Raw genomic sequence first — 25,000 nt, forward strand, 5'->3', positions numbered from 1 at the left:
GAGCGTATCTAGTCGATACTACTATGATTGCATGGATATTTTTTGGCATCACAACATCTTCTTTCGTTTTTAAAAAATGTATATTATGTTTATAAACTCAGGAAATATGTCCCTGGACACATGAGGACTTTGAATATGACCAATGTATGATCCTGTAACTACTTGGTATCGGATTGGTACCTAAATTTGTGGTATCACAGCATGGAAAACAACAGAAGAATAAGTGATTCTTACATTTTAACAGAAGTGTTAACATGTTAAAACAGAAAATAAGCAGATGTAGCAGATAACAGTAAATGAACAAGTAGTAATCCGTCACAATTTAGACAAAATAATATGACACAATATGTTACTGCATATGTCAGCAGATTAATTAGAAGTCTTTGTTTACTTACTACTAAAAGACAAGTTGTCTTGTATGTTCACTATTTTATTTAAGGACAAGCTTGCAATAATAAACATTAGTTTAATGTACCCTGAGATTTTTTGTTAAAATAAAGCCAATAATGCCATTTTTTATGATCCCCTTTTTTTAGAAAAGTACCGAAAAGTATTGAAATACATTTTGGTACCGGTACCAAAATATGTGTATAGGGGACAACACTAACATTTGAAGGTCAACTCTTTTTTCAGGGTTTTGTTGATGGTGACCTCTCCAAAATCCAATACGGAGGCGCCAACGTGTCGGGCTTCCAGATTGTCGATTTCGACGACCCTCTGGTTTCCAAGTTCGACCAGAGGTGGGAGGCTCTCGAGGAGAAGGAGTATCCAGGAGCAGACAGTAAAATAAGGGTGAGTGTCAGTGTCAGTTGGCATTAAAAATGCTTCAGACGTAAAAACTCTGCATTATTAAACAAGTCTGGCCGAGAAGACCATTCTCAGGGGCAATGATGATACATGTGATTCTACTGGTCTACCATGGATGTTCTCAACAAGTGCTCTGTCTTCAATCCCCGCTGCCGTAGTACACGTCGGCGCTGACCTACGACGCGGTGCAGGTGATGACGGAGGCCTTCCGCTACCTGCACAAGCAGCGCATCGACTTCACCCGCAGAGCCAACAATGGCGACTGCCTGGCCAACCCCGCCGTTCCTTGGGCTCAGGGCGTGGAGATCGAGCGAGCGCTGAAGCAGGTAAGACAGCAACGACCGTTCCCTCCCTCACAAAGACGGGTTGCTACGGCGACGGCCGCTCCCCCCCCTCCCCTTCGGGAAACACCGACAAAGGCGGCGGGGCGGGCGCTCTGCAGGGAATGATTGATGTTGTCCCTTCGGATGCTCACACTCATGGAATTGAAACGTTGGCCAGAAGCTTTTTCATGTGAGGCTGCCACAAAGCCAGTAAGACAGTTTGATATTTGCACGTTGGACATAATAAAGCCTTCCTCTCGCTGTGGCAGGGCTATTTACGGAAAGCCACGATGCATTGTCAAACTAAGACAAAAGTTAATCCCTTACATTCTCAGTGTAGAAATGGAAGACGCAGCATTTGGAGCAACAGAGCATTGGATATCTTCCTCATGGGTACTTAGACCAGGCAGGAGTCCATTAATCTTGTTGACTGGACAACTTCTTCTGTTCAAGATTGTGCTTATGTTGGAGAGTTTCCCGGCCAGGGATGGGTACCTTTCACATTTCAGTCGATACTGTTACGGTACAGGGGAAGAAGACGGCACAGAACGCAGGGACGTCGTTTTAGCTCTATTTATTTATATATTTACAATAGTATGGACTTGGAGAAGGCATTCGACCGTGTAACCCGGGAAGTCCTGTGGAGAGTGCTCAGAGAGTATGGGGTAACAGACTGTCTGATTGTGGCGGTCCACTCCCAGTATGATCTGTGTCAGAGCTTGGTCCGCATTGCCGGCAGTTCGTCGGAGCTGTTTCCAGTGAGGGTTGGACTCCGCCAAGGCTGCCCTTTGTCACCGATTCTGTTCATAACCTTTATGGACAGAATTTCTCGGCACAGTCAGGGCGTTGAGGGTATCTGGTTTGGTGGCTGCAGGATTAGGTCTCTGCTTTTTGCAGATGATGTGGTCCTGATGGCTTCATCTGGCCAAGATCTTCCGCTCTCACTGGATAGGTTTGCAGCCGAGTGTGAAGCGACTGGGATGGGAATCAGCACCTCCAAGTCCGAGTCCATGGTTCTCGCCCGGAAAAGGGTGGAGTTCCATCTCCGGGTTGGGGAGGGGATCTTGCCCCAAGTTTAGGAGTTCAAGTATCTCTGAGTCTTGATCACGAGTGAGGGAAGAGTGGATCGTGAGATCGACAGGAAAATCGGTGCGGCGTCTTCAGTAATGCGGACGCTGTATCGATCCGTTGTGGTGAAGAAGGAGCTGAGCCGGAAGGCAAAGCTCTCAATTTACCGGTCGATCTACGTTCCCATCCTCACCTATGGTCATGAGCTTTGGGTTATGACCGAAAGGACAAGATCACGAGTACAAGAGGCCGAAATGAGCTTCCTCCGCCGGGTGGCGGGGCTCTCCCTTAGAGATAGGGTGAGAAGCTCTGTCATCCGGGAGGAGCTCAAAGTAAAGCCGCTGCTCCTCCACATGGAGAGGAGCCAGATGAGGTGGTTCGGGCATCTGGTCAGGATGCCACCCAAACGCCTCCCTAGGGAGGTGTTTCGGGCACGTCCGACCAGTAGGAGGCCACGGGGAAGACCCAGGACACGTTGGGAAGGCTATCTCTCCCAGCTGGCCTTACTGTACTAATCAATTTATTCTTGCTCTGTTGGCATGGACAATTGTTACATTACCTCGAGGCAGTCCGGCTGAGTTCTGAGTATGCAACCGGACGTCAAGTCACATGCAATAAAGGCATGGAAATATTTGATATTATATGAACCGGTAGTACCGACGGACTTTGGACGGTTTCTTATTAAGTATCACATTTGGTGGCCAATCCCAGCTGACTATTGGGCACTTTGCCTGCGTTGGCCGGGAATCGACTCCTGTACTGCTGAGAATAAATGGACCACTGAATCACAGAAGCCAAAGAATATGTCTAAATGTTTTATGGTTATATTAATAGCTCATTGTCGTTTAAGTCGTCTGCCAATTAAAGGCCAGACAGAAAAATTGTGTTCCTCATCACCCGCCCACATCCCAATATCCGATTTCTGGCTATGTCGCTCGTAAAATCTTTTTTGCAGTCAGTTAGGATCAATGCCCGCCCTTTTAAAAGGAGAAGTGAACAGGAAGTGCTGTTTTAGAGAAACGTATAAAGCAGACCTGGGCAAATTAAGGCCTGGGGGCCACATGCGGCCCGTTAAATTCCCCAAATATTTTTTTTTTATCTTGAAGATGGAAAGTGTAGCTGCCATTATGATGTGCAGTGATGTTTTCTAATGACCGTATGTCTTCAACTATACAAAGTATTTCAATCGTTGGAATCTGCGCTTTTGCATGATGTACTAGTTACTATGGTATTCTAATTAGTTACTATGGTAATCGAAGTCTCAGCTCAGACGAGGCACCAAGCAGTGTGGGTGGGGAGCGTTTCCACAGAGTGTTTCCAGAGCCTGAAATGTGGGTGTCAGGGACAGACGAGGAAGGAGATTTTTACAACAAAGTTCTACAGCTTATTGATGTATCACAAATATCAATCAATCAATCAATGTTTATTTATAGATCTAGGTGGGTTTTTTTTCATATTTTGCTGTGTTTGTAGTGTTTCGCTTGATTGTAAAATATGTCGATGGAGAGGGGGTGTGACGTTCATATGTTGTCAATATTTAGTGTTTTATAAATCTTAGTTAATTTTTATTTTTTATTTTTTGTCCTGTCCAGCTTCTCAGGCGAATCATATAGTTGATGTAGATGCCCACTGTTCAGATTTACTTTACAAAAGAGAAGTGTGGGATACTTCTCTTGTTGCCTTATTTGTATTTGACTTTATTAAATGTATTTATATTATCATTTGGTGCAGCCGGGCCGGAGCAGGAGGGGATGGAAAGAGAAGAAAAGGAAGACGGGGGGAAATTGTGGGGACAAGAGGGGGATAAGACAGAGAGACAAAAACAACAGCAGCAAACACAAGAATAACAACAACAACATCAGCACATACGACATGTACAAATATGATGGTAAAAGTGATAGCAAAGAAGCAGTTAGCGAAAAAAATAATACAACAGAAATGACAATGAGCATTATTACACTACAAATGGAGCAATACAAATACCAATAGAAATATCACTATTGATAATGAACAATACCAATAATTGACCTCTATTATCAACAATACAGTTGTTCAAATGCAACAATACATATATGTAATGATAACTAGAGATACAAAAGAATGCAGAAAAATGGAGGGGAAGAAAGAGAAGCAAACTGTGTTAACCTTGTAGATTGTTATAGTAACAATAGGTTAAGCTTCGTCGGTGTGCCATGTGTTACCCAGTTTACCCTAGAGGAGTGGTTCTCAACCTTTTTTCAGTGATGTACCCCCTGTGAACATTTTTTTAATTCAAGTACCCCCTAATCAGAGCAAAGCATTTTTGGTTGGAAAAAAGAGATAAAGAAGTAAAATACAGCACTATGTCATCAGTTTCTGATTCATTAAATTGTATAACAGTGCAAAATATTGCTCATTTGTAGTGGTCTTTCTTGAACTATTTGGAAAAAAAGATATACAAATAACTAAAAACTTGATGAAAAATAAACAAGTGATTCAATTATAAATAAATATTTCTACACATAGAAGTGATCATCAACTTAAAGTGTCCTCTTTGGGGATTGTAATAGAGATCCATCTGGATTCATGAACTTCATTCTAAACATTTCTTCACAAAAAAATAAATCTTTAACATCAATATTTATGGAACATGTCCACAAAAAATCTAGCTGCCAACACTGAATATTGAATTGTTGCATTTCTTTCCACAGTTCTTTTTGACAGACATTTTAGTGAGAAACCTGAGTTTATGAACTTACATTCATATTTTGTTGAAGTATTATTCAATAAATATATTTATAAAGGATTTTTGAACGGTTGTTATTTTTAGAATATTTTAAAAAAATATTCACGTACCCCTTGGCATACCTTCAAGTACCCCCAGGGGTACGCGTACCCCCATTTGAGAACCACTGCCCTAGAGCAACAACGTTAATATATGTTTGATGAACGGTGATTATGTGCATGAGTGTATGTATGTATGTATATGTACTTGTATATGTACAGTATGTGTATATGTATGTTTGTACAGTGAATGTATATGTACAGTATGTGTATATGTATGTTTGTACAGTGAATGTATATGTACATGTATGTGTATATTTATGTTTGTACAGTGAATGTATATGTACATGTATGTGTATATTTATGTTTGTACAGTGAATGTATATGTACAGTATGTGTATATGTATGTTTGTACAGTGAATGTATATGTACAGTATGTGTATATGTATGTTTGTACAGTGAATGTATATGTACATGTATGTGTATATGTATGTTTGTACAGTGAATGTATATGTACATGTATGTGTATATGTATGTTTGTACATTGAATGTATATGTACAGTATGTGTATATGTATGTTTGTACAGTGAATGTATATGTACAGTATGTGTATATGTATGTTTGTACAGTGAATGTGCGTGTGGATGTACGAACTTTGAGTATGTAGGTATGTACTGTATTTGTGTATGTATGTGGGAGCGTAGGTACTGTACCAATGAATGTACGTGAGTATATGTGTATTTGTATGGACAATATATTTGACTCCCAGTGTGTGTGGGAACCAGAGTACGGCCCCAGCCACCCAGAGAGCCCAACTCACAAACAGCAGGTGTGGCGCCCAGGGAATCAGTTAATATTGTAAATCCCACATTATTTAGTCTCATTCAGTAAAATTAAAAATTCCGTTCCGTTTAAGGCGGTTTTTCATAACGTTTTTAGCATTCAATCAGACATTATTGTGAGGTTTTGTGTTAGTGTTCCTAAAAATAGATATACCGGCCCCCAGACACATTTTTTTCTCTAAAATTGGCCCCTTGAGTCAAAATAATTGCCCAGGCCTGAGCTAGACCATAAATACTTCATCTTCTTTTTTACTTTATTCTTGCAATATCTTATACCTTGACTCAAACCGATTCTCACAATATATTATTTAGTATGATAATTATAATAAAACCTTTTCAAAACAGGCTACAGGTTAGAAAATCCTATGTTTGGTTGCTGACGTATAACATATACTTGTAGCGAATAGCCCAGAGATGGCCTAAAGATTAGTTTTTGTTTTTAATTAGTTACTATGGTAATCTAATGGGATACTATGGTAATGTAAGTCCCAGCAGCTCAGACGAGGCACCAAGCAGTGTGGGTGGGGAACGTTTCCACAGAGTGTTTCCAGAGCCTGAAATGTGGGTATCAGGGACAGACGCGGAAGGCAATTTTTACAGCAACGTTCTAAAGCTTAGTGATGTATCACAAATATCAATCAATCAATCAATGTTTATTTATATAGCCCTAGATCACAAGTGTCTCAAAGGGCTGTACAAGCCACAACGACATCCTCGGTACAGAGCCCACATATGGGCAAGGAAAACTCACCCCAGTGGGACGTCAATGTGAATGACTATGAGAAACCTTGGAGAGGACCGCATATGTGGGTAACCCCCCCCCCCCTCTAGGGGAGACCGAAAGCAATGGATGTCGAGTGGGTCTGACATAATATTGTGAAAGTCCAACACATCAGCGAAAGTCCAGTCCATAGTGGGGCCAGCAGGAACCATCCCGAGCGGAGACGAGTCAGCAGCGTAGAGATGTCCCCATCTGATGGACAGGCTAGCGGTCCACCCCGGGTTTGGAGCAGAGTAGAAAAGAAAAGAAAAGAAACGGCAGATCAACTGGTCTAAAAAGGGAGTCTATTTAAAGGCTAGAGTATACAAATGAGTTTTAAGATGAGACTTAAATGCTTCTACTGAGGTAGCATCTCTAACTTTTACAGGGAGGGCATTCCATAGTATTGGAGCCCGAATAGAAAACGCTCTATAGCCCGCAGACTTTTTTTGGGCTCTGGGAATCACTAATAAGCCGGAGTTCTTTGAACGCAGATTTCTTGCCGGGACATATGGTACAATACAATCGGCAAGAAAAAAATATCAGATCTAGGTTGTTTTTTTTCCCTTCACGTTCGTATTTCGCTGTTTGTTGCAGTTTTGTTGCGTTTCGCTTGATTGTAAAATATGTGGATGGAGAGGGTAGGTGACGTTCACATGTTGTCAATATTCAGTGTTTTATCAATCATAGTTAATATTGTAAACCCCACATTCTTTATTTTCATGTACATTCTGGGTGTTTCATTCAGTAAAAAAAAATTAAAATTCCAATCCGTTTTTTAAGGTGGTCTGTCATAACGTTTTTAGCATTCAATCAGACATTATTGTGAGGTTTTGTATTAGTGTTCCTAAATATAGTTTTACCGAACCCCGGACACATTTTTTTCTCTAAATTTGGCCCCTTGTTTTGAAATAACTGCCCAGGCCTGGTGTAATGGCATATCAGGACCGCATTAGTCAAGAGTATCGTGGTTTCCAAGTGTGGCAGAAGTCCAAGACTACTCTTCTACTGATCAATTAAGCTTTAATGGACGCAATCGTCACCTCTCTCTTTCTTTAAGACTTCTCGGCTCCATTAAAGTGCTTGCTTTAAAATGCTTTAAATTGTCGCAATAGGTGCGTGTGGAGGGCCTGACAGGCAACATCCAGTTCGACCAACACGGCAAGAGGGTCAACTACTCCGTCAACATAATGGAGCTGAAGAACAACGGCCCCGTTAAGGTAAAGGTTCCTGCTGCAGGGCTGTGGAGATTAACAACGTGTGTCCTGTTCTGCCGGCGCTCATTACTTATTCATCCCGGCAGATTGGCTACTGGAACGAAGTTGACAAAATGGCTGTCACCAAGTCCGACGTCTTAGGCAACGACTCGTCGGTGATGGAAAACAAAACCGTTATTGTGACAACCATCTTGGTGAGTATGGAGGAAAACGCCGCGATGCTTTGATTGATGATGGCTGCTTTAATTGGCTCGCCGGCGTTTGTTGTTTGGCTCTCCCGACACCAGGTAACAATAGGACGAAATTAAATGCTGCTTATTCATCACTGATCGGGATTCTTGCACCAAACTAAACAACCCAATTACAGTACTTGATTTGCTAAACATAATCAAAGTTTCTGTGGACAAACGGTCTGCCTGATATTAGAAGTTTGCTTCTTTGGGTGTCTATCGATTCCAATTCCTGGGGTAGCGATTCGATTCAGAATCGATTCTCGATCAAACACGATCTTAAATTCAAACCGTTTCTCGCAATGTATTTTTTGGTATAGTAATTACAATTAAACATTTTCAAAACGGGCTACACGTCAGAATAGCTCATCCTGCTTGCATTAAGATGGTCTAAAAATGATTTTTTTACAAATTAGTTCTTATAAAAAAAAAAAGTACAAATAAAAAAATAAAAAATAAAAATGTATATATTATCATCCCTACAAGCAGGTTTAATTTTTATTTTTTTTATTTTATTTTTAATAAAATCCCCTTACAAGCAGGGAAACCTGTAAAACAGGCTTGTAGGGATGAAATCGCGTCTTGTGTTTTTTCCTGATCCAACATATATATATATATATATATATATATATATATATATATATATATATATATATATATATATATATATATATATATATATATATATATATATATATATATATATATATATATATATATATATATATATATATATATATATATATATATATATATATATATATATATATATATATATATATATATATATATATATATATATATATATACACACTACCGTTCAAAAGTTTGGGGTCACATTAAAATGTCCTTACTTTTCAATGAAGATAACTTTAAACTAGTCTTAACTTTAAAGAAGTACACTCTATACATTGCTAATGTGGTAAATGACTATTCTAGCTGCAAATGTCTGGTTTTTGGTGCAATATCTACATAGGTGTATAGAGGCCCATTTCCAGAAACTATCACTCCAGTGTTCTAATGGTACAATGTGTTTGCTCATTGGCTCAGAAGGCTAATTGATGATTAGAAAACCCTTGTGTAATCATGTTCACACATCTGAAAACAGTTTAGCTCGTTACAGAAGCTACAAAACTGACCTTCCTTTGAGCAGATTGAGTTTCTGGAGCATCACATTTGTGGGGTCAATTAAACGCTCAAAATGGCCAGAAAAAGAGAACTTTCATCTGAAACGCGACAGTCTATTATTGTTCTTAGAAATGAAGGCTATTCCACAAAATTGTTTGGGTGACCCCAAACTTTTGAACGGTAGTATATATATATATATATATATATATATATATATATATATATATATATATATATATATATATATATATATATATATATATATATATATTTTAATCAATCCAACAATATAAGGCTTGTAGGGATGATATAGCGTCTTGTGTTTTTTCCTGATCTAACATATATATATATATATATATATATATATACACACAGTATGTATATTTATTTTTATTTTATTTGTTTTTATCAATCCAACAATATAATGCACAATAAAACCATAATAATACAATTACAAATCCAAAACCAAACCCGGTCCAGCAACATTCAGTATAGCAATCAACAGAGCAATTGAGAGGACACACAAACATGACACAAAACAATCCAAAAGTAGTCAAACAAAAATGAATGATATCAACAACAGTATCAATATTAAGAATTCCAACATAGCAGTGATTAGGAGTCCCTCATTATATATAGTAATATTTTTTATTTATTAAATGTTTTACATTTTGAATAAATTTAGAATTGCGGTGAATAAAAATCGCAGTTCGGATGTGAATCAATGTTTTTTGCAGTCCTGTTTGATGTCGCAGTTTCGGCTCTCGCTACTCGTTTCGAGCGTGTGCAGCTAGTTAACAGTATGAAGAGAAAAAAAAGCTCCAGTTTCTGTTGAGGATTGATGTTCCTTCTTTTGAACTATGTGGGAGGAAGTCAGACTATCACGCAGTCACAGGGAGAACATGCAAACTCCACACAGAAAGACCCCCAGCCCGGGGATCGAACCCAGGACCTTCTTATTGTGAGGCGCACGCATACCACCATGCTGAAAATTTAAACATAAAATAAACATACCAAAAGTATAATGTCCATTGTGTATTTTACATAAATAAAATACAAGGTTTAGTGGTCATATATTCACACAATAAACTATGCATGTTTACACATACAGAATAGAAATTATACAACATTCACACACCAAACATTGTATGTGACTTTATTATTACTATTAGCGTTGTTGTCTTCGCACTACATGTATTAAACGAGGATTTGATCGTTACTCTTAGACAAAAAACTCAACCACAAATACAAATGACATCACAAAGTCACACAATAGCACACAAGCTAGACATGTGTAGTAACTGTCCTTAATTGAACAATGTCAAAAACGTGATATGAACAAGTATCAAATAATAATAGTTGCATATTACTTACACATACAAAGTCTCCAAGACAGAAGCGTATTAGAAAATAGTATCTAGTAACAAACGTGTCCGTATCATTCAATTTACTGTGTCATGAGCTTGACCTAATGAATTATTGTGCGCCAAAACAACCACATTTACCACTGCACTTCAATTTAAAGACGGCTTAAGTCCATCCCAGACGGTTAATAATAATCAGGTATATGTTTTCATACCTACCATTCTCTGGCTAATTTCACTTGATCAAACATTTTCTAACATTCCACACTACACAATAAGGCAATTTGTATCGGGACGCCCCTACTTATGTCACGGAATTGACGTGGGTGTGACTTGAGTGAACAATATTGCAGTCGAAAACAGCAAATTTGTCAATACAGACAAATGTTAAATATTGATATTTGCATATTACTTACTTTAACTCTGTCATGATCTTAAAACATAATTAATTATTGTGACCACTGGATCACAAATCCAAACAAATAACCGCTCCACTTTAACTTAAAGTCTGTGAAAAGATTAGTTTTTCATACCTATCATTGTTCTTTGACTAATTTCACTAAATCAAGCCTTTTTTTACATTCCCCACTACAAAATAATACAAGTTGTATCGGGACGCCCCTACTTATGTCACAGAATTGACGTGGGTGTGACTTGAGTGAACAATAATGCAGTCGAAAACAGCAAATTTGTCAATACAGACAAGTGTTAAATATTGATATTTGCATATTACTTACTTTAACTCTGTCATGATCTTAAAACATAATTAATTATTGTGACCACTGGATCACAAATCCAAACAAATAACCGCTCCACTTTAACTTAAAGTCTGTGAAAAGATTAGAGTTTTTCATACCTACCATTGTTCTTTGACTAATTTCACTAAATCAAGCCTTTTCTTACATCCCACACTACAAAATAATACAAGTTGTATCGGGACGCCCCTACTTATGTCACGGAATTGACGTGGGTGTCACTTAAGTGAACAATAATGCAGTCGAAAACAGCAAATTTGTCAATACAGACAAGTGTTAAATATTAATATTTGCATATTACTTACTTTAACTCTGTCATGATCTTAAAACATAATTAATTATTGTGACCACTGGGTCACAAACCAAAACAAATAACCACTCCACTTTAACTTAAAGTCTGTGAAAAGATTAGAGTTTTTCATACCTACCATTGTTCTTTGACTAATTTCACTAAATCAAGCCTTTTCTTACATTCCACACTACAAAATAATACAAAGTATGTACTAGGATTTGAGCTGATATCATATCGGGTTAATACCGGCACCAGTATCAAAACCTTGTATCGGGACACCTCTTGTGTTGTCCATATGTAGCTTCTTCAGTGTTTGCGCTATCTTTAGCAAATATTCTGGTTTGTTATAAATTCATCATATCAATATCTTGTGTGCCCTCCAGGAAGCGCCTTATGTCATGCTGAAAAAGAACTCTGACCTTCTTGTGGACAATGACCGCTACGAGGGCTACTGCGTCGACCTGGCCGCCGAGATCGCCAAACACTGCGGCTTCAAATATCAGCTGAAAATTGTCAGCGACGGAAAGTACGGAGCCAGAGATGCTGAGACCAAAATCTGGAACGGGATGGTTGGCGAGTTAGTGTATGGGGTGAGTTAGTAGTGAAGTGAATTCATGAACTCATATTATGTTCTACATCTGGTGAATGTTTATATTCACCTCGGAGAAGGCAAACCACCAAGTTGAATTAAATAGCGGTATTTCATTTTGAGCACATAAATAGATAAGGCCACTTAGTTTGATATTTGCAGGTGGATTGGATCATTTCTCCTAGGAAAAGAGGCTCTAATTGGGACTTCGGAATGCAAAAGTGATAGCCCTATCCTTGAGAAAAGACTACCTGTCTGGCTCAACGCCAACATTTGAGTTGTGACTTAAAGCAGTAGTTTTCCGGACACTTACACATGAACATCTCCTTTTATGGTCAGGGTGTGCTCTCCTAACTTAGCACACACACCCAGAGACAGAAAGGAGGAATATAAAAACTGATGGTTTGGCTTCTCCGGTTAGGAGTCCTTCATTTTTTTTTACCTAGGCTCCTCCGGGTACTGCAGACCTGTTTAATGACGCTCGTGTTATGATCCGTACTCCGGATCATGTTTTGACTTCCTCAGTTCTGTTTTCTGCGCCCCTGGGTTGGTGTTTTTCAGTTACCATGGGTGCTTATTGGTTTCACCTGCCTCCGGTTAGTGTTCGGCACGCTCACCTGTTGCCAAGTGCTAATCAGAGAGCTATTTAGTCCTGCCTTTTCCGGTCAGTCAGTCTGGCTTCCGAGTTTGCTTCAGGCAACAGTTAACGACGTTGCCTGAAGTTTTTGATTCCTCTTTATTTACCATGAATTGATTTTCTTCGACCCCAACTTAAACAAGTTGACAAACTTATTTGGGTGTTACCATTTAGTGGTCAATTGTACAGAATATGTATTATACTGTGCAATCTACTAATACAAGTTTCAATCAATCAATCAATGCTAGCTTCCAAGCTAGGCTCTATAGTTTTTGATTCCTGTTTTATATGCTAGCTTCCACGCTAGGCTCTTTTTTGTATGCTAGCTCCCACGCTAGCCCCTTTAGCTTTGAGCACGCTTTTGTTTGTTCCCGCCTGCTTTATTGGTAAATAAGTAATTTCCTACCTGCACGCTGTGTCCGAAGTCCGTCTGCATCTTGGGAGAACGACCCTCCGCATCATCATGCGCCCAGATCGGTACAGCTCGCTTGTAAAAAAAAGCTACTTTTTGTTATCCGACGTCTATTTTGATCCAGCCGCACTGCCCCGTCGCTGTCCTGACAAGACCAGAAATACACTTCAGTAGCAAACGTAAAGTTCTGCGAGCTCCAGGTGGAACCAGTCCTAAGTCCAACCGTTTGTCTTCCAGAAAGCAGACATTGCAGTGGCTCCTCTGACCATCACTCTTGTACGAGAGGAAGTGATCGACTTCTCCAAGCCCTTCATGTCTCTGGGAATCTCCATCATGATCAAAAAGCCCCAGAAGTCCAAACCCGGCGTCTTCTCCTTCCTGGACCCGCTGGCCTACGAGATCTGGATGTGTATTGTGTTCGCCTACATCGGCGTCAGCGTGGTGCTCTTCCTGGTCAGCCGCTTCAGCCCGTACGAGTGGCACACCGAGGAGTACGAGGACGGGCAGATCCAGACCAACGAGTCGACCAACGAGTTCGGAATATTCAACAGCCTGTGGTTCTCCTTGGGGGCCTTCATGAGACAAGGCTGCGACATCTCACCAAGGTGCGTTGGAAATACTAGCTGTATCAAACTCTGCAAACAAGAAGCTATAAAAGTTTGATGGCGCCCAGGCCGCTGGTAGCGATGAAGGTCCTAAATCTCATCGATTCATGTCAGCACATACAAACGTAAAACGAAAAATACTTTGCGGAAATATTAGCTCAAGATTGATTCTTCTAATGGAGCCTTAAGTTTTGTTTTTCTGAGGGCATAACTGTAGTCTTTTGAGTAATGCAAAAACAACTTGAGGTCGCCATGTACAAATCAAACATCCCTTTGACTCTCCGGCTGTCTTATGTGCAGCAACAAGATAATATTCCCAATTAAATCAACATGATCAGTTTACCAGCGCCACCGTGCTGCCCTGTCAACAATACTAGTATCTGCAAAATGCCTGTGTTTCCAAGCAATGTGAGCGATACATGAGGATTGTAACTTGAAAGTATTTGTACAACCTTTCACTGGACAACTCACACCAACATGTTCCTTCAAGTGCGCTATTAAAATGAGCCTTAAAGGCTCCCTACCTATCTGTTAAGTAGCTGCTTGTTGCAGCACACTTAAACGCACAGCGTGGTTTCATTTTGACGCGGTTTGCAATGAAGCACAGACATAACCCATCAATGTCTGAAACCTCGTGCCACAAAAACACAAGACAACATGTTGTTAGCCAAAGGTTAACCAGGCTAATGCTTTAACACAAACCCCTAAACCAGGGTTCCCCAACCTTTTTCCCACCAGGGACCGGTTTAATGTATGCATTATTTTCACGGACCGGCTTTCTACGTGTGGCAGATAAAAACAGCCAACAAATTAGCCTTTGGCTCCAATCTGGCACATTAACATTTTATATGTCTATTAATGTGCATTGTCCCATGTACTATAACAAAGGAGTTGTAATATACAACTATTAACAAGCTTATTGGTGTGTTTAGTGGGACAGGCAAAAGTTAAATCAGAGAAAATGCGGTAGTTTATAAATTGATTGTTTCTGTGCGGCCCTTTAGCAAATGCGTCACGGACCGGTACCGGTCCCCGGACGGGTGGTTGGGGACCACTGCCCTAAACAATTACGGTATGATGTCAATTTAAATGTATGATCTGCAAAATCTTCAATTTAGACAGAATAATACCATACAAAGTTTCCATGGAAGAAAGTGTAATAAATATCCAGTAACAAGCGTGTCCGCATCATTCAACTTGCTTGACTTTAATGAAATATTGTTATCACTTGGTGTCGCAAAACAAAAACTAATTACCAATCCACTTCTATTTAGAGAAAACATTAGTCCATTCCAGCCGGTTCAATATAGATAAGTTTTGTTTTTCATTTCATTTTCCTTTGTCGGGTGGCGGGGCCCTCCCGTAGAGATAGGGTGAAGAAGTGAAGTGAAGTGAATTATATTTATATAGTGCTTTTCTCTAATGACTCAAAGCCCTTTTACATAGTGAAACCCAATATCTAAGTTACATTTAAACCAGTGTGGGTGGCACTAGAAGCAGGTGGGTAAAGTGTCTTGCCCAAGGACACAACGGCAGTAGACTAGGATGGCGGAAGCGGGGATCGAACCTGGAACCCTCAAGTTGCTGGCACGGCCGCTCTACCAACCGAGCTACACAGCCTAAGAGAATCTCCATCATTCAGGAGGAGCCTAGGGAAGAGATGGTTTGGGTATGTGGTCAGAACGCCTACCTGGGAAGGTGTTTAGGGCGCGTCCAACCGGTAGGAGACCAAGGGGAAGACCCAGGACATCTTGGAGAGACTATCCAATCCACTTTTTTTATATAGCACATTTGAAAAAAACAAGAAACGTTTCACAAAGCGCTGCAGAGGAGTTAAAACATACATTTAGAAGCAGAATAAAACCGAGAGTCAATTGTATAAAACACATTACTGTAAGGCAGTGGTTCTTAACCTTGTTGGAGGTACCGAACCCCACCAGTTTCATATGCACATTCACCGAACCCTTCTTTAGTGAAAAATAAAATGTTTTTTTTTTTCAAATTCAAGACAAAGTTATATGTTTTTGGTAACACTTTAGTATGGGGAACATATTCTAAGTAACAAAGACTTAATTTAGAGTTTTTTGGACACTAGGGGAACATATTCTAAGTAGCAAAGACTTATTTTGAGTGATTTGGTTAGGGTTAGGGTTAGAGGGTTAAGGCCAGGGTTAGAGGGTTAGGGTTATAATAAGTACTTAATAATGACTAGTTCAGAGCCAATATGTTACTAATTTGCATGTTAATAAACAACTAATTAATGGTGAATATGTTCCCCATACTAAAGTGTTACCATATTTTTTTACTGGTGCACAAAATGAACCGTGCATGAACATCACCTTGTTCAAACATCACCTTGTTCAAACATCACCTTGTTCAAAGAACAAAACCAACACAGTGCATAAACTCACAAGAAATGACACACCTGCAAATCAGTGTGACTTCTGCTGTTGCCGTATCCGCAATACACCGATAGGGAGAAGTTTTTATTCACACGATGAGTCGGGTGTGTCTTGACCTCTGCCGAACCCCTGCTGTAAGGGGAAGAAAATGCATAAAAGAAAAGAAAATAGACTTAAAATCACACAACTCTCAAGCCAAGAATTAAAAATAGGTTTTAAGACGTGATTTAAAAGTCATTAAAGAGGGAGCTGTCTGAATAGCAGAAGGGAATATTGTTCCAAAATTTTGGAGCCACAGCCGAAAATGTATGTTTGTATGTTTTTTGGTACCACAAGAAGAAACTGATCAGCTTACCTCGGAAGACCTTGTGGGGGTGTACATTTTTAAAAGGTCTAACATACAGTACAGGCCAAAAGTTTGGACACACCTTCCCCTCACTTCAATGTGTTTTCTTTATTTTCATGACTATTTTACATTGAAGATAGTCACATCAAAACTATGACACCTGTGAAGTGAAAACCATTTCGGGTGACTACCTGGTGACATTACTGGCTTTGCGAGCAGAGGAGCATGCTCAGTAGCACACACACAGAGTACTGACAAGCAGACACAGTGTGTAGACAGAAAAGGGAGAACGGACGCATTTTGGTGTAAAAAGTAAAGATAAAGGTGAAGTTATAACACTGAAACACCCTCAGGAAGAGCTGCTTTAAGCGGCTAACGTCCATCCGCCGTCGGCAGTGTTGTAGCTACTTCTAAATCACTAATCCTGGTCTCCATGGCGACAAATAAAGTGTGTTTCTTACAAGTATCATTATCACTGCAGGACGAGGAATAGCTAAACATGCTTCACTACACACTGTAGCTCACCGGCGTCACAATGTAAACAAACACCATTGGTGGATCTACACTTGACATCCACTGTAATGATACCAAGTACAGGAGCGTATCTAGTCGATACTACTATGATTACGTCGATATTTTTTGGCATCACAACACCTTCTTTCGTTATTTTTAAAATGTATATTATGTTTATAAACTCAGGAAATATGTCCCTGCACACATGAGGACTTTGAATATGACCAATGTATGATCCTGTAACTACTTGGTATCGGATTGATACCCGAATGTGTGGTGTCATCCAAAACTAATGTAAAGTATCAAAGAAGAGAAGAATAAGTGATTATTACATTTTAACAGAAGTGTAGATAGAACATGTTAGAAGAGAAAATAAGCAGATATTAACAGTAAATGAACAAGTAGATTAAAAATGCATTTTCTACCACTTGTCCTTAATAATGTTGACAAAATAATAGGTAGATAAATGACACAATATGTTACTGCATATGTCAGCAGACTAATTAGGAGCCTTTGTTTGTTTACTTACTACTAAAAGACAAGTTGTCTAGTATGTTCACTATTTTATTTAAGGACTTAACTGCAATAATAAACATATGTTTAATGTACCCTAAGATTTGTTGTTAAAATAAAGCCAATAATGCACTTTTTTGTGGTCCCCTTTATTTAGAAAAGTATCGAAAAGTATTGAAATAATTTTTGTACCGGTACCAAAATATTGGTATCGTTACAACACTAGTGTAGACATAGCCTAATATTCCACGCTACAAAATAATAAACGTTGTATTGGGGCAGCCTAAATAGAAATGGATCCAACAAACACCTACTCAGTGGTTTAGTGGTTAGAGTGTTTGCCCTGAGATCGGTAGGTCGTGAGTTCAAACCCCGGCCGAGTCATACCAAAGACTGTATAAATGGGAGCCATTATCCCCTGCTTGGCACTCAGCATCAAGGGTTGGAATTGGGGGTTGAATCACCAAAAATGATTCCCAGGCGTGGCCACCGCTGCTGCTCACTGGTCCCCTCACCTCACAGGGGGTGGAACAAGGAGATGGGTCAAATGCAGAGGACTAATTTCACCACACCTAGTGTGTGCATTGCAAAAAGTCAGTGTTCAAAAACAAGAAAAATAAATACATGTATTTTATTTGAACTAAGCAAAATTGTCTGCCAATAGAACAAGAAAATTTGGCCTGTCAAGACTTTTCAAAACAAGTCAAATTAGCTAACCTCAATGAACCCAAAAAATACCTTAAAATAAGTATATTCTCACTAATAACAAGTGCTCTTTTCTTGGTAGAAAAAAAAAAGAGACCTTTTTGCTCAATATGTTGAAAAATATTCTTAAATTACTTTGTTGTCTGTGAAGCACTTTGAGTCTGCCTTGTGTATGAAAAGTGCTATACAAATAAAGTTGCCTTGCCTTGCCTTAAATGAAGTAAATGCTAGTGCCATTATCTTGACATAATGATATGCGCTCGGCATTACATTTCTTGAAACCAGCAAACTTATACTAAAAACGAATTTGTTGTTCTTAATGGAAAGGCAACAAGGAAACCGCTTGTTACTCTCGGGGTCTCCTAGCCGCTCGGGCAAATCATATGGTCTAAAAAGGCATTTTTCCATCGACACCATGACATCATCGCGCCAAGTGCGTGCTCTTTTAGTCAGTTATTGCGCATATATTCAGCCCGGCCCCCGGCCAAAATGTTTTTAATTGTAATTTTGAAGAATTTATCTGAATGTTGTTGCGTTGACCAGCATTCCTCCAATGGGGAATTCAAATTGCTAGTCTCTCCCAGATTATTTTTATGGCACATAAGCTGATGTTTATATTCAATCAACAGGCAGTAATTGGTATTTTGTGGTTTATTCTCCAAGCTTAGAGGAAAAACGTGAGACCAATCTAGCACACCAGCGTTCCCCAGCCCGGTCCAGATCGGTCTAGCTCGGTCTAGCTCGGTCTCCCCTCAAACCCCCGGAAGTCCCGTGATCTTCCCTTTGTCCCTCGCCCCCACTCCCTTTGTTTAGACTACTCCGAGTTATCTCTACTCTGACACATTCCAATCTAGAAGGCCAACACCTTACTATGAGACTCAAAAGAAGGAAGAATACTAGCTATTCTTTATATGACTATAGGAGTTTAGAAAGAAGTAACACTTAAATATGGATATGATTCTGATCTGCTTCCAACAATGTGCATGAACTATTTATGTTCAAAATTGTTAAATGTTTAAATATGTGTAAATGTTTACTGTACTGTGCCAACTGTACTACTATATGAGTACGTATTTTCTATTGTTTCATTGAAAATAAAACAGCAAAGTCCATGTGGCTGTCATCCGTTTTAATTTGACAAAATTGTGCATGCTTGAAATAAGACATTATTACTTAAAAAAAGTAGTTTTATACTTGTGAGTGTTGATGACACAGCTTTGCAACAGTTGATATTCTAGTTTCAAGCATGTTTTACTCAATATAGGTCATCAAATCTCAGCAACAAGCTGTAATATCTTACTGAGATCATTTAGGACCAAAACCCTTAAACAAGTAAAACACTAACATAAAATCTGCTTAGTGAGAAGAATTATCTTATCGGACAGAAAATAAACAAATATCACCCTTATTTGAGATATTTAATCTTACTTAGATTTCAGTTTTTGCAGTGTGTGTGACAATCATTGGTACACTCAAGCGAAGGATGGACGTGTTTGTGACTGCCTGTGTTTGGCTTCCAGGTCTTTGTCTGGTCGAATTGTTGGCGGCGTGTGGTGGTTCTTCACGCTCATCATCATCTCCTCCTACACGGCCAACCTGGCTGCGTTCCTCACTGTGGAGAGGATGGTTTCTCCCATTGAGAGCGCCGAGGACCTGGCCAAACAGACCGAGATTGCCTACGGCACTCTAGACTCAGGCTCCACCAAAGAGTTCTTTAGGGTAAGCCTCCGACCGCATCCCGAGACCCCCAGATCCTGCCCCGAAATCTCAACATGTGTCCTCTCGCCCCCCTTTTTTTTGCGCAGCGTTCTAAAATTGCCCTGTTTGACAAAATGTGGACGTACATGCGGAGTGCAGAGCCCTCTGTGTTTGTGAAAACCACAGCCGAGGGGGTTCTGAGGGTCCGCAAGTCCAAGGGGAAGTACGCCTACCTGTTGGAGTCCACCATGAACGAGTACATTGAGCAGCGGAAGCCTTGCGACACCATGAAGGTGGGAGGCAACCTGGACTCCAAAGGCTACGGGATCGCCACGCCGAAAGGATCCTCATTAAGGTGGGTGGAATAGTATAACAATGTGTCCAATGTTGTTATAGTATCCCACCTACCCTGATGTAGCTTTGCTTATGTGTCTCTGGTTTGTATTAGGAGATAAGGTAATGCCCTCCCCACCCTCCAATCCCATTGCAATTTATTGTAAGTCGATAAATTGCAAAATAAATATAGAATTGAGACTTTTTTTTTTTTAGTATTTTTTCTAAATTCCTGGCTATTTTTGAAGCCTGATACTGAATCTTCCCAGGTTGTATTTCACCTGGATTAGCAAACATCTAAATTTAACTCACCATCAATTGAATCTATGTTTTGGCTTAGAGCTTGTCTGACTGTCCGTCAAAGTTTGTCCTTTTCTGTGTCCCTTCCCTTTTTACCATGTTTTTTTTTTTTTTAACACTTTCTTAAAGGTGCAGCTTGCAGCGGGCTACAAAATACTCTTTTTTTTTTTTTTTTTTTTTTTTTTAAACGGCTAGCATATGTTACCGATAGTACTTTAAAAAAAAATTAAAAAAACATATATAACGAATAAATGACGATACAGTTGTCCCTCGTCACATTGCGCCTTAAATATTCGAGCTTCACCACATTTTGACTGGGATCAAAAGGGTGCCGGGTAGTCCTTGTTGCTGTTTACATGGTCGTAGTGTACTCAAACTAAATTCTAAAGAATCATATAACATTAAAAAAAATTAAAGGACCGCACCGAGATAAACCGTGCCCTGTTCCAAAGTCTTGTCTCGCTGCCTCTGAAAAATAAGTACAGTATTTCCCGGACTCTAAGGCGCACTTAAAATCATTTTTTCTTTCTCAAAACTCGACGGTGCGTCTTACAACCCGGTGCACCTAATGTAAGGAATAATTTGGGTTGAGCTTACCCACCTCGAAGCTATTCTATTTGGTACATGGTGTAATGATAAGTGTGATCAGTAGATGGCAGTCAAACATAAGAGATATGTGTAGACTGCAATATGACGCAACATTGTATATGTTCCATTGAAAATATAGAACATTACACACGGCGCTCAAAAATCTATCGAACTGTTTTAGTATGGCTTCGGTAAGCTATGAGGATTTTAACTTGAAAGTATTTGTACAACCTTTCACTGGACAACTCACAATAACATGCAACATGTTCCTTCCTATTAAAATGAGCCTTAAAGGCTCCCTATCAGTTAAGTTCCAGCACACTTAAGCATGGTTCATTTTGATGCCGTTTGCAATGAAGCACAGACATAACCCATCAATGTCTGGAACCTCTAACAACATGTTAGCCAGAAGTTAACCAGGCTAATGCTTTAACACAAACCCCTTCGACAATCAAGGTATGCTTTAAATTGAAATGTACAATATGCAAAATATTTCATTTAAACAGAATAATACCATACAAAGTTATCCAAGGAAGAAGCGTAATAAATATCCAGTAACAAACGTGTCCGCATCATTCAACTTACTTGGTCATGAGCTTGACTTAGCGAAATATTGTTATCACTAGGTGTCGCAAAAAAATAAAAAATAAACAGAAATAAATACTAATAATAATGATTTCAAAGCAAGTTATCCATCAAATTGTGCAATGTAAAAGTAGCAATAGATTTCATGGTCAAATTGTGAAAATGAAGTTTTTACAGCATTTTTCTCTAAATGGAAAAAAACAGTACTTTTTTTTACTGTAATAAACTGTGGTGCCGTTTTGGCATTTACAGTAATATACCGAAAAATTGACAGTTGTTGATTTGCATAAAAACATTTAAAAAATAATAACTGGCAGCTCAGGTGCTGAAATTTTACTGTAAAATTGCAGTTTTTTTATTTACAGTAAAAAAAAAAAAATGTTTTAGTTTTTTTACCATAAAAACAGCAATACTGTTTTTCTATTTACAGTAATAGACACCAAATTATGAGATAAATTATAGCAACTTACCATGTTTTTTTTTTACATTTTAGCTTTAACTAACAAAATGCATTAAAAAGTTGTGTAATAATACCATTCACTGTTACAAGCGGCCCTCTGGGGCCAAACATACCTGCCATGTGGCCCTCAGTGAAAAACCACTTTAACACCTCTGCTATAGACCGACCCAATTAGGAAACGGTACCAAAAAAATACCCGTACTCGGTATACATCCCTATTTATAATTAGTGATCGCTATTTTGCAGAAATTCAATGAACAGCAATAAACGGTGGACGACTGTATTAGTCACGGTCAGGGGTCAAACTTGCATGTGCACATTCACAACGCCATCTTTGAGAATGTAAGGATTAGGGGTGTAACTGTACACAAAAATTCCGGTTCGGTACGTACCTCGGTTTAGAGGTCACGGTTCGGTTCATTTTCGGTACAGTAAGAAAACAACAAAATATACATTTTTGGGTTATTTATTAACCAAATTTGCAAAATCTTCCACCAAAAATATTTTTCTTAGTGGAATATTTGATGTGAAGTAATGGGAACCTTGGATAGGTCAATAATTCATAATAACATTGATTTTGATTCAATATTATGTTTTGAGCAATGACAGTTTGAAAGGAAAAAAAAACAGCTTAGTTTTATTAGTCAACATTGCAACTTTTTCTAAATTACATCTAACCTTTAAGCTTTTTTATTTCACTTTTCTTATGTTTTTGTTTATTTTAATAGTATTTTTAGAATGTGCCGTGGGCCTTTAAAACATTAGCTGTGGGCCGCAAATGGCACACTTTTGACACCCCTACTACAGATAATAAAAAAATAAATGTGATAAATCTATGGATAAAAAGCAGAGCCTGGCGACGCATGCGCGTCTATCATAACTCTCGCTCTCTCTGTCTCTGCCCCTCCCTCACCAATGCTGCTGCGCGCACAATTTGTTTTGTTTTCAACCCCTTCTTAACCCTGAACGTACATTGAAAACACACGCAAAATGCCGGACATTTGAGGCATTTAAGAAACTCCGCCCTGACAGCCCCGCAAAAGAGGACATGTCCGGTGAAAAGAGGACGTATCGTAGCCCGTTAGCTGCTAGCATGCCGCGTGTTGTGCCTCGGTGTGCATTGTTTACACAACGTGCGTTACGCTACTTAATATGTCCGTGTGGAAACTCGTTCGGTACACCTCCGAACCGAACCGGAACCCCCGTACCGAAACAGTTCAATACAAATACACGTATCGTTACACCCCTAGTAAGGATGCAAAGATGCAACGGTCGCCATATTGCTGAGTAGAATCCGACACTTTTTCCAAACGTGATCACAGTGGAGGCACGTTAGCCACCTGTCCTCTCCAAACTGCACCTTTAACCTTGATGACTGCCATGGATAACATGATGATGTCGTAGCATTTAGGATGTCTCTTTTAACTTGATGAAATGCTCAAACCCTTGCAGTGCGCTCCTTTTGTTTAAACTCTTTAACGGACATTTCCTTTGTGGAAACAATTGGGTGTGACGAGAAAAAAAAAAAGAACTATTCTTTCACCATATTGCGGCACTGTTTGGGTTTCCATGTGTACTTAATGCCATGATTTGATATGAACTGCTGTTTAGATGACTTAGTGTTAGGTTTTAAAAAAAAAAGGGCTAATTGAGTGTTTTCATGAAGAAATGTTGCATGCATTTTTCACAATGAGGTCTAACCATTCTCCCCATTACTGCTGTCTCTCTTTTAGTGGAGTCACTTGCCAGACACTGTTTAATTTATGTTTTGGATGTGAGTACGTTGCAGTAGCCACTAGTAGCCACTAGTAGCCCATATAGCGCTCTGTCCTCCCGTTGTGCTACGGCTAAGCTCTGCCACCTAGTTACTGCTACAATTTTGTCATTGACCTCCACAGGTGCATTGGTAAACATACAGGGCCTGATCTACTAAAGGTTTGCGTGTACTAAAAACGCGTGCAAATGTGATAGCACACGCAAAGCTGATCTACGTCTGCGAAGTGAGCTAATGTCCGAAATGTATGCTGATCATCGAATCGCCCTCAATACGGGAGGGAAAGATAAAAATGTATGATTTATCAACACTCATCGCCGTTTTCCGAGGACTATTTTGTGCTTTATTTAGCACCTCTGGAAAGCACGTGCAAACTGACACAGTTGCACACATGGCTGTGAGAAAAGAGGTGCTCGCACTCCAAAACCATGTCAGAAAAAAAAAAAATTATTAGTCATATTCAGCAATATTATTTTATAATTTTACAGCTGCATGCTGGAGGACTTAAGGGCTGATTGAACTCAATTTAATTGATGCGTTTTGGTCTCCTGTAGTGTTTATATATATATATATATATATATATATATATATATATATATATATATATATATATATATATATATATATATATATATATATATATATATATTGTTAATTTTTTCGACATAGAGTATACATTAACATATCTCCTATATTAAAAATACTTCTTGAAGTATGCTTTTTTTTTTTTTTTTTTTTTTTGCGTCTCAAGCGCAGTAGGCCTCTTTCACACAAAAAAAGGGGGTTTCAATATAGATGCACTGCAGTACTGCTCCTAAAATGCCCATAAAAAGTGGTAGATACATGTTTGAAAAAAATAGCAAAATACCACAAAGTGAAAGTTAAAGTAGCAATGATTATTGGTGAAATTTGTCCTCTGCATTTGACCCATCCCCTTATTCACCCCCTGTGAGGGGAGCAGTGAGCAGCAGCGGTGGCCGCGCCCGGGAAT

General features: G+C 39.2%; 1 protein-coding gene across 5 annotated transcripts in view; it reads left to right on the top strand.

The window, feature by feature from the left end:
- The window catches only part of LOC133644865 (glutamate receptor 2), a 132,067-nt gene that overhangs the window by 87,597 nt on the left and 19,470 nt on the right, over positions 1–25,000 (top strand). For all 5 annotated transcript variants that reach the window (XR_009824848.1, XM_062039610.1, XM_062039611.1 and 2 more), the window contains exons 6-13: positions 634–792; positions 966–1,133; positions 7,679–7,783; positions 7,867–7,974; positions 11,933–12,139; positions 13,425–13,792; positions 19,792–19,990; positions 20,077–20,324. Coding sequence is in view for 4 of the 5 variants with exons in the window: in XM_062039610.1 (XP_061895594.1) it covers positions 634–792; positions 966–1,133; positions 7,679–7,783; positions 7,867–7,974; positions 11,933–12,139; positions 13,425–13,792; positions 19,792–19,990; positions 20,077–20,324 (1,562 nt within the window). In the remaining variant the exon portion in view is untranslated. The remainder of the gene's footprint in view (positions 1–633; positions 793–965; positions 1,134–7,678; positions 7,784–7,866; positions 7,975–11,932; positions 12,140–13,424; positions 13,793–19,791; positions 19,991–20,076; positions 20,325–25,000) is intronic.

This window comes from Entelurus aequoreus, linkage group LG28 (genome assembly GCF_033978785.1).
Source record: "Entelurus aequoreus isolate RoL-2023_Sb linkage group LG28, RoL_Eaeq_v1.1, whole genome shotgun sequence".
In the NCBI taxonomy this organism is placed as follows: Eukaryota; Metazoa; Chordata; class Actinopteri; order Syngnathiformes; family Syngnathidae; genus Entelurus; species Entelurus aequoreus.